At 34.5% G+C, this 13672-nt stretch overlaps 1 protein-coding gene across 11 annotated transcripts in view; it reads right to left on the reverse strand.

Moving 5' to 3' along the window:
- The window catches only part of REPS1 (RALBP1 associated Eps domain containing 1), a 62321-nt gene that overhangs the window by 12903 nt on the left and 35746 nt on the right, over positions 1-13672 (reverse strand). For 5 of the 11 annotated variants that reach the window (XR_014589574.1, XM_083857293.1, XM_083857299.1 and 2 more), the window contains exons 9-13: positions 11279-11418; positions 6722-6802; positions 3706-3793; positions 2808-2909; positions 2080-2152 (exon numbers count right to left, since the gene is read on the reverse strand). Coding sequence is in view for 10 of the 11 variants with exons in the window: in XM_083857293.1 (XP_083713419.1) it covers positions 2080-2152; positions 2808-2909; positions 3706-3793; positions 6722-6802; positions 11279-11418 (484 nt within the window). In the remaining variant the exon portion in view is untranslated. The remainder of the gene's footprint in view (positions 1-2079; positions 2153-2807; positions 2910-3705; positions 3794-6721; positions 6803-11278; positions 11419-13672) is intronic. The other 6 variants (XM_083857298.1, XM_083857295.1, XM_083857297.1 and 3 more) reach the window with 6 other exon arrangements.

The raw sequence follows: 13672 nt of genomic DNA on the forward strand, positions 1-13672 counted from the left end.
AATTTATCTTTGGGAAACCAACAGCTTGATGCATATCCCAAACAATGATAGTTCAGGAACAGAGAATGCTAAATACGGTAATTCCATCCAGATGGTAGTCACTATAATTTTTAAGATGTAGTCAACATCCTGTTTAGGTTAAATGGGGTAAGTCCAATTGTATTAAAGAAGAATATTGGGTTTCTGTTGGACCTGCCTCCATGTATATCGAGCTCAAGAAGTATCTCAGTGTATGAGACAGCAATTTAATTCTCTGCCTGAAATTTTCCAAATCTATACACTTAGCAGAATCTTCAGAAATTTTGACTCATTCTTGGGTAGGATCACCATCTAGTGGATACCTGTTGCAAATTCATGAACACATGCAGAAAGGATAGAAGGATAAATTACTGCATTAAGTGCCATTTAAGTGGAATTTATTGTATATAGAATTTTTGTATGACTTGCTTTTAAAACCAGCTTGCAGCAGCTTCCTAACTAGTCTAATTTGAACAAGACAGATTTACTGATTCACTGACATGAATACAGCTGCTTTTTTATTCAACTCATGATAAAATCTTTTCTATGACTGACCTCTGCAATATTCTTCTCTAACTATTGCAAGATGTAAACTAGGAGAGGTAAAGAGTACCCAAGTTTCACACAAAAGCTGGAATTCCTGAATGTTTAAGTCCAGATAGAAAACTGAGTTATTGCAATAGAAAAGTTTATTTTCTTAATATATTCTCTATGGCAATAGAGAATATATTTAGAAAATATATTCTTATATATTTTCTTCTGTAACACTGTAACTCTCCAGATGATGAAATTAAAATCTAATTATACTGACTCCTTCAGTCATCCTTCTCGCTAGTGTAGCAAAAAAACACAAGCGGAATTAAAAATAGGAGAAAGTGGTTTAAGGAGAATTCTGAAGTATCATTATCTGACACAGCCTTGTCAATTTTTGCTTTTTGAAAATACAAAAAAGTAGTCTTGACTAATGGTAGGATTAAGGACAATGTCATCTCTATATGAAATTGCAATTGGTAGAAGAGATGCCAGTGGAAGGAAATAAAAGAGTAAGTGGGACAACAAATTTTCTGTGTGTTACTGCCACAACTACCAGGTCAGGACAGAAGTTCCCCATGCCATAATGTGGGAACTCATCAGAAAGCTTCACTCATCTACACAGCAAGAAACTCATCTACACAGTTCAGCAAGAAAACCTAACCCAAAGTTAAAGAGTAAAAGAACATGTTGAAACCATAATGCTGATAGTGCAAAAACATACATAAAAGCATGACAGAATCACAGTTTCCATTAAGGAACAATGGAGGAAAGAATCTTTCAAGTTGCTGTACTGACAGGCAAATGGAAATCTTTCTTTGCTATTGAAGTCACCCTAATTATTTTTGTTTAGAAACTTACCTCCAAAACTGATTGTAAGATGGTTAATGGCATAGCTGGTTTTAATCCTATTCAGGCAGATTTAATGGGAAGCATTAGCACCAGCTAGTACAGCACATTCTCTTATGTGAAATTATGCAATTGTTGGTTTTGTGCTTGCATAGCTTTCTCCAATCCCTTAATTTATGCTGGGCCTATGACTGTCCTTTGTTTTATTTAAGTCCATTATTAAAAGAGATTGAGTTTCTGCCATGGTATTCCTAATTTGTGCTTAATTCTTCTTTTAGGCTACAGTGTCATAAGGTTCTTCTCCAAAAATGCCTAATAGGTATTTTTAAAAATACAAAAAACTGGTTTCAAGTAACAGCATTGTCTCATGTGCTCACATTCCCTTGTGTTTAAGGGGAAAGTATTTAGATTTCCACTGAACATGGAGCTTCACATGGAGTACTTGACTGGCCAAACAAATTTTTAGACAACTTTCCTTTTTAAATTTTCATTTTACACACTAATGAAAGCAACATACATTGTTAATGCATTAGAAAACAAACGGTTTCCAGATTCCTGAGTATTAAATTAGGAATCTATTGTGCCACCATTTTATAAACTAGTTGTCAAGTAACCAGGAGCTGAGAACAGGCTTCTTTAAACACCGTTTACTTGGTTTTTTTCAGCTGATACTCTACTGACCGTTGCCGTGTTACAGCATTTCCGATTTGCTCTGCGTCTGAAGTGTAAGAGTCCGAACTGCTGTAACCATCTGCTGGGAAAAGAAAATACAGTTTCATATTTGCTTTGCATCATTAGCACACCCTAACAGACAGAAGTAATAAATAATTTCAAATATCCAATTTATTTTGTTAAAAAAAGGGTGTATGTCCTTGTATTGCTTCTCTGTAAATTATCATCTGGTCAGGATTCAAAATCCTCAAGTCTGAATAATCAAAGGATGCAATACAAACCAACCCCACTTAGCCAACACTATCAGTTATTGGTTACTAGTGGCATGTACTGAAGAATAACAATGACAGTAATGTTATATTTAAAATACAAAACCTAAGTTTTATATACAATAATTTTTAAATACTTGACATTCCATCACTTCAATAATCTAGTGCGCTAGAGTAAGGGACATCTAAGGAAAAAAAAAAAGGGGTAGGACATGCCTAATTTTAGAAGTGCTGAAGGATTGTCACCAACCTTAGAAATCAGAAAAACAACTCCAGTGGCATCAGTAGAACTGTCTTAATTACTTCTTCTAATACATTCTTTATATCAAAAGTGTTTCTGTTCTTAGGATAAGCTTATCTCATTTTAGAGCTGTTACTATCCAGCCAGTTTTGATTCACTGAGGGACCTATCAGATCTACATTTTGTGTAATGTAAGAAATGAGACCAGAAAGCACTTTCATACTTACTAACTGTATTTCCAGCTGTAAATTTTACAGATGAACTCATTTTATTTTCTTCTGGGAGATCTGATGGTTTCACAAGTAGTGGACTAGTAGGGTTAGCATGATCTAGATGGAAAAACAAATCTAGATAAATGAACTTATTCAAGCTAGCCTTTATTTCTGGTGCCAAAGCTTTACATGGGTTTTCTGCCTTTATCTAAGCACTGCACCCAATACTAAAATTGGTGTATTTTAACTCAGAAATAACAGTGTTACAACATAAAACACCAATTTCTCAGCATTAAGAGCTGTGAATTTTCAGCTATTTACAAGGCCAAAGAAATTTTAAAATAAATGTGTTGTCAATACTATTTATTCTCCTATGCTGAAGACTCTGCATGAGTTTCATGACTCATATGAATATGAGGAAATATGGGTACACAACTGAAAACTAAGAACCCCTCTATTCCTTTAAGAAAATTTATCAAACCACCTTCCTTATTATTGACCAGAGTATTAAAAAAAGCCTATATTCCCAAATGCTTTCAAGTTTCAAAATAATAAATGCAGTATTTCTGACCACAGAAGAAAAAGCTTTATGAATGCAGGTTATGATCTGCATGCTCAGTTTCCTTCAGTATTTAACAAGGAAACCCAGACATTCACCTGCAGGTCCAAATCCAATCTTCATTATGATGCTCCTGAACTACTCTCCAAGAAACATTCTGCTAGAGAAGGTAAAATCCTCACAGTAGCAAATGGCCAATTCAAGCTCTGCACTTATCTGAATTGCAATTCCTAACTCAGTAATGATGCTCATTACATTCATCCTTGGTGAAGAAAAGAAGTACGTATGTTCAAGGAAGTAAGGCTGACTCTAACTGTAGAAAACTTCCCAAATTAGCAAGAGAAAATATCCTACCACTTCCAGTTCTTTTAAGCTCCATTTCCTGCATGTGGATTTTGCTTGGAGTCATTCTTATAGGAACTGGGTGCACAATTGCAGTGTCCTGTGGAAGAGATCACAGTCATGTTAACATAGCTCAAATCACTCTTAAAAGAGTCTCAGATGCCATGTGCAATGTCGATTCTAAACAAAATTTCATAGATTTTGTTTATTTGCACAGTTCCAGGGAACTGAATATACCCAGAAAACCAAAGTTCTCTAAGCTGTAGCCTCTGTAATGTTAACTTAGCTACTTAAAAGGGCATTAGAATATATTTCTATAGATAACTGTAAGTAGGAGCTAAATTTTACCAGCTTTCAACCATTTTTGGCATATCAGACATCTGGTACTTTAAGCACATCTTCAAAAAAAAAGAAAAATTACAATTTAAACCATGACTCCTCAGCTTTATTCATAATGCCTCAGAAAATAATGGCCTCTCTAAATAGTATGAGTAATGCTTAATGAAATAGGTACTTTGTAGTAATTTCAGATATTCTCTGGAGTCTTTAAAATAGCAATAATCTTCTAGACTTCAGTATAATAAGCCCTATGGAATATATCTCTAAACAGGCATTGGCCTTACACTTGGGCATTTGCTGTTCAGACAAGGGAATCCATTTAAAGTACTTTATAGACAATCCTTTCCATTTGATTTGGAGACTGACTGCAGATAGCTTAAAAAAATACTTTAAAAAATAATCTCAAAACTTAAAAGCAGCCTAAAAATACTGACATGGCTATCTGAGGATTTTTACTGCCATCCATATTCAGAATACACGAATGGGTGGGCCAATGATAGCACAAGAACATCCCCAGATTTTATTATATTCTATCTGAAAAATAACAAGAAATTTCAAACTACCTTTGTATCAGAAATTTAATCTGTTCTGACTGCTCAAGTAGATCAATTTCACTAAGTGTAATAGATCTGCATTGGTATTTTCTGAAACTGTTTCAATGACTTTCACTACCCTTGTTGCAAGCAAAACCACTTTCTAGTCACAGCTCAAACACCATTTTTGCACAAAAGCTTTTAGGAATAGTTACTGGTTTAAAATACACTGGTTTTTCTTCCCTCTGTAATGAGATTGTCATGCAAAGACCACTTTTACGTGGCTGCTTCAGACCTCTTCTGTACTCTAATGTGTAGCTGTACAGAAGTCATGCTTTAAATAGTTAAATTGATTTTATATTAATTTACATCATTAAGCTAATTTTACATAAAACAACATGTTACCAATTTTGACTTACAAAAGGCATATTATGCTCCCATACTAAGGGATAGATGTACTGTTTTACTCTTTCCACTTATGGTTTACCTCCAAAGCAGCTGCTTTTCCAACTGAAAAAGACCTGGTTTGTCAATTTACTCTTTAGATTGTTATTAACAACTGCTCAAGAAAGCTGATTCTCTCTCCTCTGGGGAACCAGTTGCTGCATAAATCATTCCTATGCATCACTACTGAAACTGCTAAAACAAGAAGTTTGTCTTCAGCTAACTGAAAATTTGTCATCATTTGTTCTTACTTTAATATGGAAAACAAAGACTCTAATCCCAAGGTCTGTTACCTCAGCAAGTATCAAAGATGCTCACTGTTCTTTTCTAAACTATAAGCATTTTAAGAAAGGACTCAAGAATGCGATCAGTCATAAAAAATTTTGCATTCCCAGTGGATTTCTCTTTATACATACACACAAACATATACTCTATATAATTATTTTTCATATACCATCACTGCTGTATACTTTTTAGATTATCGACATATGAAAAAATTAAAATCTCAGATTTCTGTCATCTGCTAATTATGTGTGAAAATAAATTACTGTCTTATTGCGGAAACAAGACAGTGATAGCTCTTTACTGTCAAGCAATTATACACAGCAAGTAACAACTATAAACTACATAAAAATACAGTATATTTAAAACAAAAACAATCTCAGATGAAAGAGGGCTTCTTTTTGCTTTAAGTAGGACATTTTCACTTGTTTTGAAGGTTAATTCTGAGCATTGGGAACACTGCAGTTTGAATTCTAGCTTTCAGAATCTAGAAATGCTATTTCTACAAGAGCATCAGAGTTACATTTGAGACTGGAGTGCTGATTTATTGAAAATCTATGTATTTTTATGTATTATATCTTTTCAGAAGACAGGTTTAATACTAAAAGCAGTTAAATGTGTATTCTGTGCACCTATTATATTTTGTTACACAATCAAACGGACACCAACACTGTAATTAATTCAATTAAAATGGACACGTGGTGCTAGTTAAGTCTGTAAAAAAAGCAGGATGAAAGCAGCAGGTAAATACTGCATTTCTAATGCATTTCAGAACTGCTTTGATGTCACATGCTGTAAAGCTTAAAACCAGCAGAACTTGAAACACTGTAGTGTATTTCTGGCTCCCAAACTTGCCAAGATACTTAAACTACATAATCTTTCAGAGCACCCCTCACTGAGTAAAGCCTTAGAACACCAGAGGTTTAGCTGGAGAGATACTAAAAGCTTTATTAATAAGTAACTTGGAAAAAACCATTTGGAATATGAAATACCACGCCCATTAAAGCTCAGTAGGTTTTTTCACAGAAGTTGGCACTGGTTTTGTGCAAATCAGGTTCTGCAACTCAAAAAAACCAAAGCAACACGGAAGACGAAATCTACAACAGAACTTGTTTATGATAGGGAGTGGCCCTTGCATCACCTTACACATTTTTTCAAAAAAACATTATGTTTAAATTCTTTGTGCATGACAGATTTTGACAGAAGTGTTGTATTAGATCAAAATCAACAGGAAAAAGCATTCTTTGCAATCAGAGATTAAACATAAGCAGTTCTAGAAAATTTATATTCTGAAAATAAGCAAACAAGCTATTTGCCACCATTCCCCAAAAAGCAGTCCATGGAATCATGCATAACAGCTAAATACAATGAATGGAAATTCAGTGTTAATAAAATTAATTTCAAACAAGCAAGCTAAGTGATTGACTTACAGGATCAGCTGGTGCAATGTTAGAATCAAATTGGGTCAGAGTTTGTGAGCTTGAAGAGCGTTCGCTAAATGTCTCCCACTGCTGAACAGACAGAGGAGAGAAGTCAGCATGATGAGGAAGGTGGGAGTAAAAGATCACTGAGGAGATTTAGCATAGTAGTTCAGAGGTTGCACTGGAAAGAACTTTATTTGCACAGGAGAGTACTTCACTTAGGAAGCACACTAATATATATTAAGTATTTTTATTTCAGTCTGAGATTGTTGTGGAACCAAGTTTGTTATCTGTCAATATTTATCTTTATATTCACATTTTATAATGAAGATACAGGTGCACAGGCAACCCAGAAGTACCTTCAGAGTTCACGTTTGCCAGTGAACATCATACAAGTAAAAGAACTGGTTAAGCCATTCATATAATTTGAAGATAAAAATCAGAGACACACTGTGCACATTTGTAGTCATAAAATCCACAGAAAGGTTCCTCAGCTTTTGTAGCTGCCAAGTTGCAAACTTATTAAATAAATGCTGATTTTCTTACAAAATCCCAGACAAATGAACATGGAGCAGAGTACTCCAATCACACCACTTTAGCTTGCCAGTGCAACCTCTGAGAAGTGATTCTACGCTGTAAAAGAGCATTTTCACAAGTCTAAATCACTGATAAGGCAAAGAATAAAATTCAAACATACTGTTGATTGCTAAGAGCAAATAAGTCAATCTCTGAACAATTTTATAAGATATGGCCATGCTGTATCAATACATGGCTGTCAAGAATCCTCATAAAAACTGAATCAAGTTACAGCCACAACTGGAGCAACAAAATATCAACGTACATAAAGTTAGTTTGTGATCTGGAAACCAGATTAAAAAATCACAACAAGAATGCTAAACTTGTTATATTTTGGTAAAATAACAAGTAAATATTAAGCAAGTTTCAAACACTACAAATACAAGTTTCAAAAATTAAAAATATAAAATTTTTAGTACTCAGAAAATTTGATAAAAATTACGTTCGTTATAGTTGTGGAAACAACTTAGGTGTTGGACTCTATGACCCTTTGTGGGTCTTTCCAACCCAAAATATTCTGTGTGTGATATTGTTGTCCTAACTCTATTGGTAAATCAATCTAAATGATTCCAGAAGAAGTGTGAGTCAACCTAATTTTGTGTTGTCCTCTACACCAAACTATATTCAGTGAACAGTCGGTATGTCTAAACCACTTATTTCAGAAGTAAGTCCTTAAGGAAATTCCTAAATAACTGTTTACAATCAGATGAAATGAAATTCAGAAAAATATTAACTAAATTTGGAATTACTGTCATGTGTGGTAAAACTTCTTGTAGAGAAAGAGCCTTATCTCCTTATTTCAAATTTTAAATGAAGGCAAACATTATGGAATAATGTTCCTCATATTCCTATGGGGGTGGGTATTTTTTCTGGTTGTTTTTTGTTGTGGTTTTCTATTGGTTTGAGGGTTTTGTTTGTTTGTATGTGCTTTTTAACACAAGTCAGTGTTTTTACCAAGTCAGAAATTTAACTGCCAAGTTCTGCCAGCCTTTCTCCTGATTTGGCCTCTTGCATTTGCACAGCTCCTCATTTTCATGAAACATATTAATATTTATTTTAGATCTACCACTACCCTTTTATACTTGATTTGGGCAGTGGCTTCCCAGTTACTAGTGAGACTGGTAAACAGACCATTTGATTACAGAAATACTATTAATTTTTCAAAAAATTCCATAGGGCACATAGCACTTATTTTATAGTTAAGATAAACGGTAAAATATTATTTGTTACAGATAGATGCTTAATCTACCTTACTGCCCTGCTCTGAAGCCAAACTGCAGGTACCTTTATTACTTTTCCTTGGGGTCCCTAGCTAGACACAGATAAACCCCAACATCCCCTAACTGCTCTAGAAAATATGCTGTTGTGCTCCATCTGAAATTCTCCAGTTAACAGAAAGCTAAACATATTAAGAATCTATTGGATTACATCTCAAACTCTGCAAAATTTAAAAGCATTGACAGGGTAAAACTCATGCTAGCTAAACCTGAAGTATTTGTCTTGTAGAATTGCAAAAATCTTTTTAAATTACTTTCAAAAGGTTGTTTACTAGAAACTAAAACTCACAGCAACCTGAACCATTATGAATAGAACACCAAGACATTTGGTACAAGGTGTAACAGTTGTGAACTTAAAAGCAAATCTCCATATCTGTGTTAAAGCAAGTATGACAACTGCATGACACTAGAGAGTTTTTGACAAAATTTGTAGTAGGCTTTTCTATTATTTTAAGCTTTGAAAACTAAGTGCTCAGCCTTGAGATGTGGATGGAAAAGACATCTGAAGTGAGAAAGAAGCGATGAGTGAATGGATGAGAATGTGAAGCATGTAGTATATCCAAAGTTAGGCAGATTTTCATGGTGCTCTTTATTCTGAAGTTTTAAACTGATGCCTTGGTCTATACTTGGGAGCCTCCAGGAACTGGGCCTGGCATTCTATAAATCAGCTATACAATTTGTAAATCAACTATTAGCTAGAAAGAATGGAGTAACCAACAGCTTTGAGACTAACAGGATGAGACTGCCTGGAATGACAGATAATACAAAGATGCAGAGCTTTTACAAGCAATTCATTTTTTTACAAGCAATTCATTTGTTGATGACACTTATAAGAGGTTGAAAGAGGAAACAATTAGACTGGTGCCTGCAGCAATACCAGAATTTTTTTCATGGAATTAAAACCTTGAGGACTTTGACCTGACTCATACTGAAAAGAAAATACTGAGAAGAAAGAAACATGCACAGCAACATATCTGAAAAATCAGAAATTCCTTGTGTTAGAACAGAAAACTAAACATTTAGTTCAACCCTTTTTTAGTATAGTTAGTATCCAGTAGTATAGGTACTGTGAGAACTTTTCCAAACCTCTTAAATATTAGTAGACTTTCAAAAAAAAAAAAAAAAAAGCCACCTTATCTTATGTGAATATATAGTCAGTTTCGTAAGTCAAGATTCTGGCTGATAGAATTGTAATTCACTTTGTTTCCACTAGTGGAATTATCCTATTCAATTGGTCTGAGTTGTATTAGACACTGAAGGAATCTGTTCAATTATGATGCAGGTTACCAAATGATTAGCTTATTAAATCTTTATTGAAAACACAAGGGAATGTGTCTGTGCGAGTTTTAATACAAATTTAGACATTTACAGCTTTTTAGCAACAACTGAATGAATATCTGCTCCACCTCCCTCTTAAAAACTAGCTTTCTACCAGCAATCTGAGTCACTCTGTCAAACAGAACAACTAAGAATCACTAAATAATTTCCAACATTTTTAAATTTGGTAAGGATGTGACTATGAGGCTTGCATTTGCCCTTACGTGGAACAGCAGACTTTTTTTTAAAGTCCTTCCCTCCTGAAAAATGAAGGGCTGCTCCTAACTTTAATCCTAAAAATGTGCTTATTTTCTGCTTCATGCTGACTTCCTTTTGGTTTGTCCAAATATTTTGCTATCAATTTTCTATTCACTTGAAATCTAACAAAGAAAGAAAAAGAACCACAAAAAACTCTTTTAATAGAAGGCAATGCTCAGCTACTAACAGAACTATCTTAAATGTTAAAACAAGTTTTCAATTGTTATTGAGTCCTAGATAATAAAAAACAGTTTTCCAAAAATAATTTCATTATTTTTTCCCTTTCTTCCCCCTCTTATAATGAAAAGTAAGCCTACATCATCTTTGTATATGGCTGCAGTCAGAAAGTCATTTGGGCATCTGAAGCAGCTCTTAAAACAGAAAAATCAAGGAACCAGCCTTTTTTAAACAAAGGACACTTGTGGGGAAAAAATAATGTTAAAAATACTGCTTGCTAACTTCACTTTCAAATTATGAAAAAATACAGCTCTACTGCAGAAGACTGTTTATATAGGAAATACATATATGCTTAAGGATGATGAGGCAGAAGTACATAACAGTAAAAATGTAAGATTTAAATAAGTTTAGCCAATGGCTTGCTTCAGATTCGCGTCTGAGTCTCTGCCTCTGAAACAGTGTCATGACTTCTCTACGTTATTGGTGATATTTCAGGCTAAAATCCCCTCCATAAATAAGTCTCAATGTCCAGATCTGTCAGAAGCTTATTCTGTAGTTTAGCAAAAGTGTCTGCTAAAAAAGTTCTTCAGATATAACAAAAAACTCCAACTAAAAACATGACCTAAATGAAAAAAATCAGGAATTAATTGAACTTTTCCAAAACACACTATGAGATAAATTTTATGATTAATATAAAGCTTAATTACCATGAATGACAACATTTTAAGTAGTATCTCACAATGAGATAGAAAAAACAGAATGAAAACTTCCTTTTTTTTTTTTTTTTTTTTTTTTTTTTTTTTTCTTTTTTTTGCATTGTAACACAGAACCCTCTTGTGTCTATTCTTCTGCTAACTGCTTCATGATTTGTGACCAGCAATTGACTTATGACAAATTATGGATGCATAAACAATTTACTTATTGACTGGCAGTGAAATAACTCTTAGATAAAAGTGCTAACCTCACTGCTCTGATTCAATTCTGGCCAGGTCTGGTTTAGGGATGGCATTGATGGAGACTTGCTTGGAGGTGCTTCTGCTGGAGAGCCGGAGTAACCTACCTCACCAGTCTGTTCCCCAACTTCTGAAATGACAGGAATCACTATGAACAAAAATCATACATTACATTCAGTTTATTTTTAGAAGAGGTGCTTACATCTCATGGAAAGTGCAAAGTACCCTTTCTTTTCATCTTTTTCAAGTAAATACCTAGCAGCAGACAAAACCCCCCAAAACCCAAGAATTCTCAAATTAAATACAGTTTACCATGCACTACTGTTATTTTAAAAAAATTTCTGAAAATCAGACTTTGAAGATTGCTTTCTACCATCCTATCCTCCCAGTACTTAGCCTTTAAGAAGCTTTTTCAGATTTTGATTACGTATACAATTAAACAGTTTTTCTTACAGTATAAGAAAACTTCCACACTAGCATTTATTACATCATATCCTGCACTGAGCATTTCATCTTACAGAATAAAATACTTCCTTGTATGAAAGGTCAGAGCAAAACCAGCATCTCAATGCAAACACAAAAAAATATGACAACAGATTAAGAAAAGCATTCCCCTAGATTAGTCCCCAAAGAATATTAGTTTCAAGCCTCCTTACTAAAACAGTGGTGTTTCCATTCACATTTTGCAAATTGAGTAAGTCTCATATCTTAAGTTGCAGTCACACTGTCCTTTGGCACTGTTTAGTTTTCTTCTGAAGTAAATCTGAACAGCAGATCAAACCTTCTGTCTAACACAGTAAAATCCTGCTTACAAGGTCTCCTATTCCAGATACCACAATGCAAGCTAAAGCCAGGCATTAAGAGCCTCAAAAAACCTGAAAGTTCAGATTAAACTGTACAGCACGTAAGTAACAGGAAGTTGAAAAACCCCCTGAAAAGTAGCTAGACATAGTAACATGGTGTCAGCAGTCCACAGAATTAAAACAGTAAACAAGACAAAATACTAAAAAAACCCCAAAACAGATTCAATTAAATTAAAAAGGACTGCTTCATGGATATGGTGATTGAAGATGACTGCCACAAGAGCAGTTTGTTTGAAATTTATAAAATTAACTGGTTTCAGGTTCCTAAAGAGCTGAACTCTGCAGCCTTCTCTTCTGCTAAGACAAGTCAATATTCTATCTGCTAATTTTAATTCAGGAGAAGCTAATAAATCCAATGTCACACTGTGAGAAGACTTGAGTAGTCAGTGGTGATCACCTGTACCTCTGAAAAGTAACAACCCATTATCGTCTCCAAAGAGCTGCCAGAGACAGCAAAAGGCACAGACAAAACACTGAAGTCCAAAGAGAAATTAATTGTGACACCTTGAGGTCAGGGGCAACTGAGGTGTTACTAACATGAAAAAAACCACACAAAGAAACCAGTAACTGGTCAGAGTTTCAAAGGTCACGTAAACTTCCTCTAATGAGCCAGACAAGAGACTGTTTCCATGTTTCCAAAATTATGGCCAGTACCTAGCATCTTGAATTGTTTTCCTTTAGGGAAAGCAATAAAAATAGGTTACATTGAGGTGTCAATGTCACCAAGTAGTCAAGCTGACAAGAATGTGTTTACACATTGTAAACAAAATAATATACTAAGTCCAAAATATGCCAGTGGCAATATTTTGGAAATACATATTAGATGTTAATTGCTCTGAAGTGTAATAAGAATAAAAAATTCCTATTAAGTTAAAAAAGTCAAAATCTCATTTTACTGACAGAATTCTAGATAACTGAACTAATTTCCAGTGTTAAATGCAAAGTCAAAAGATAAGGCTGAAAATTATTGAGGATAGACTACATAGCTACCTGTAATTCAAAGAATTCTGCAAATACTTACACAAAACATGCATATGACATTCTACGGAAAATTTTAAGGGTTAAATTGTGTAAGACATCAGGCATGCCAGTTATTTTTTTTTCTTACAAAAAAACGGCATTGTGGCACCAACCTAAACAAAAATTCACAGAAAAGCAAAATTTGCTTTTCAACTTTTGTAAAGGTTGGTAGCTTTTACTAACTGAGATAAAATTGAGTTTGAAGGAATTACAATTCTGTAGAGATATACTGCTGTACTAGAAAAAGGACCAACTATACAAATGTTCAATTACATAGTAAGTCTGTGCCATGTGAGAGAAATACGTATCTCTAGTCATGAAACCAGATGTAAAGCAAGACCATATCTCAAACAGGTTTGGAGCACCTGCAGCTGGTCACATACTGGATTCACAGGGGCTGATGAGGGAGAGGCTGACAGAGAAGCTCACAAGACTTCTTCCTTTCCTGTCTGAACGCAGCCAGAGGGTGCAAGGAGCTCTCTGTTACCTCCTTCTGCTGGCTACTAGTTCAGAAGTCAA

This window comes from Zosterops lateralis, assembly GCF_965231275.1.
Source record: "Zosterops lateralis genome assembly, chromosome: 3".
Classification (NCBI taxonomy): Eukaryota; Metazoa; Chordata; class Aves; order Passeriformes; family Zosteropidae; genus Zosterops; species Zosterops lateralis.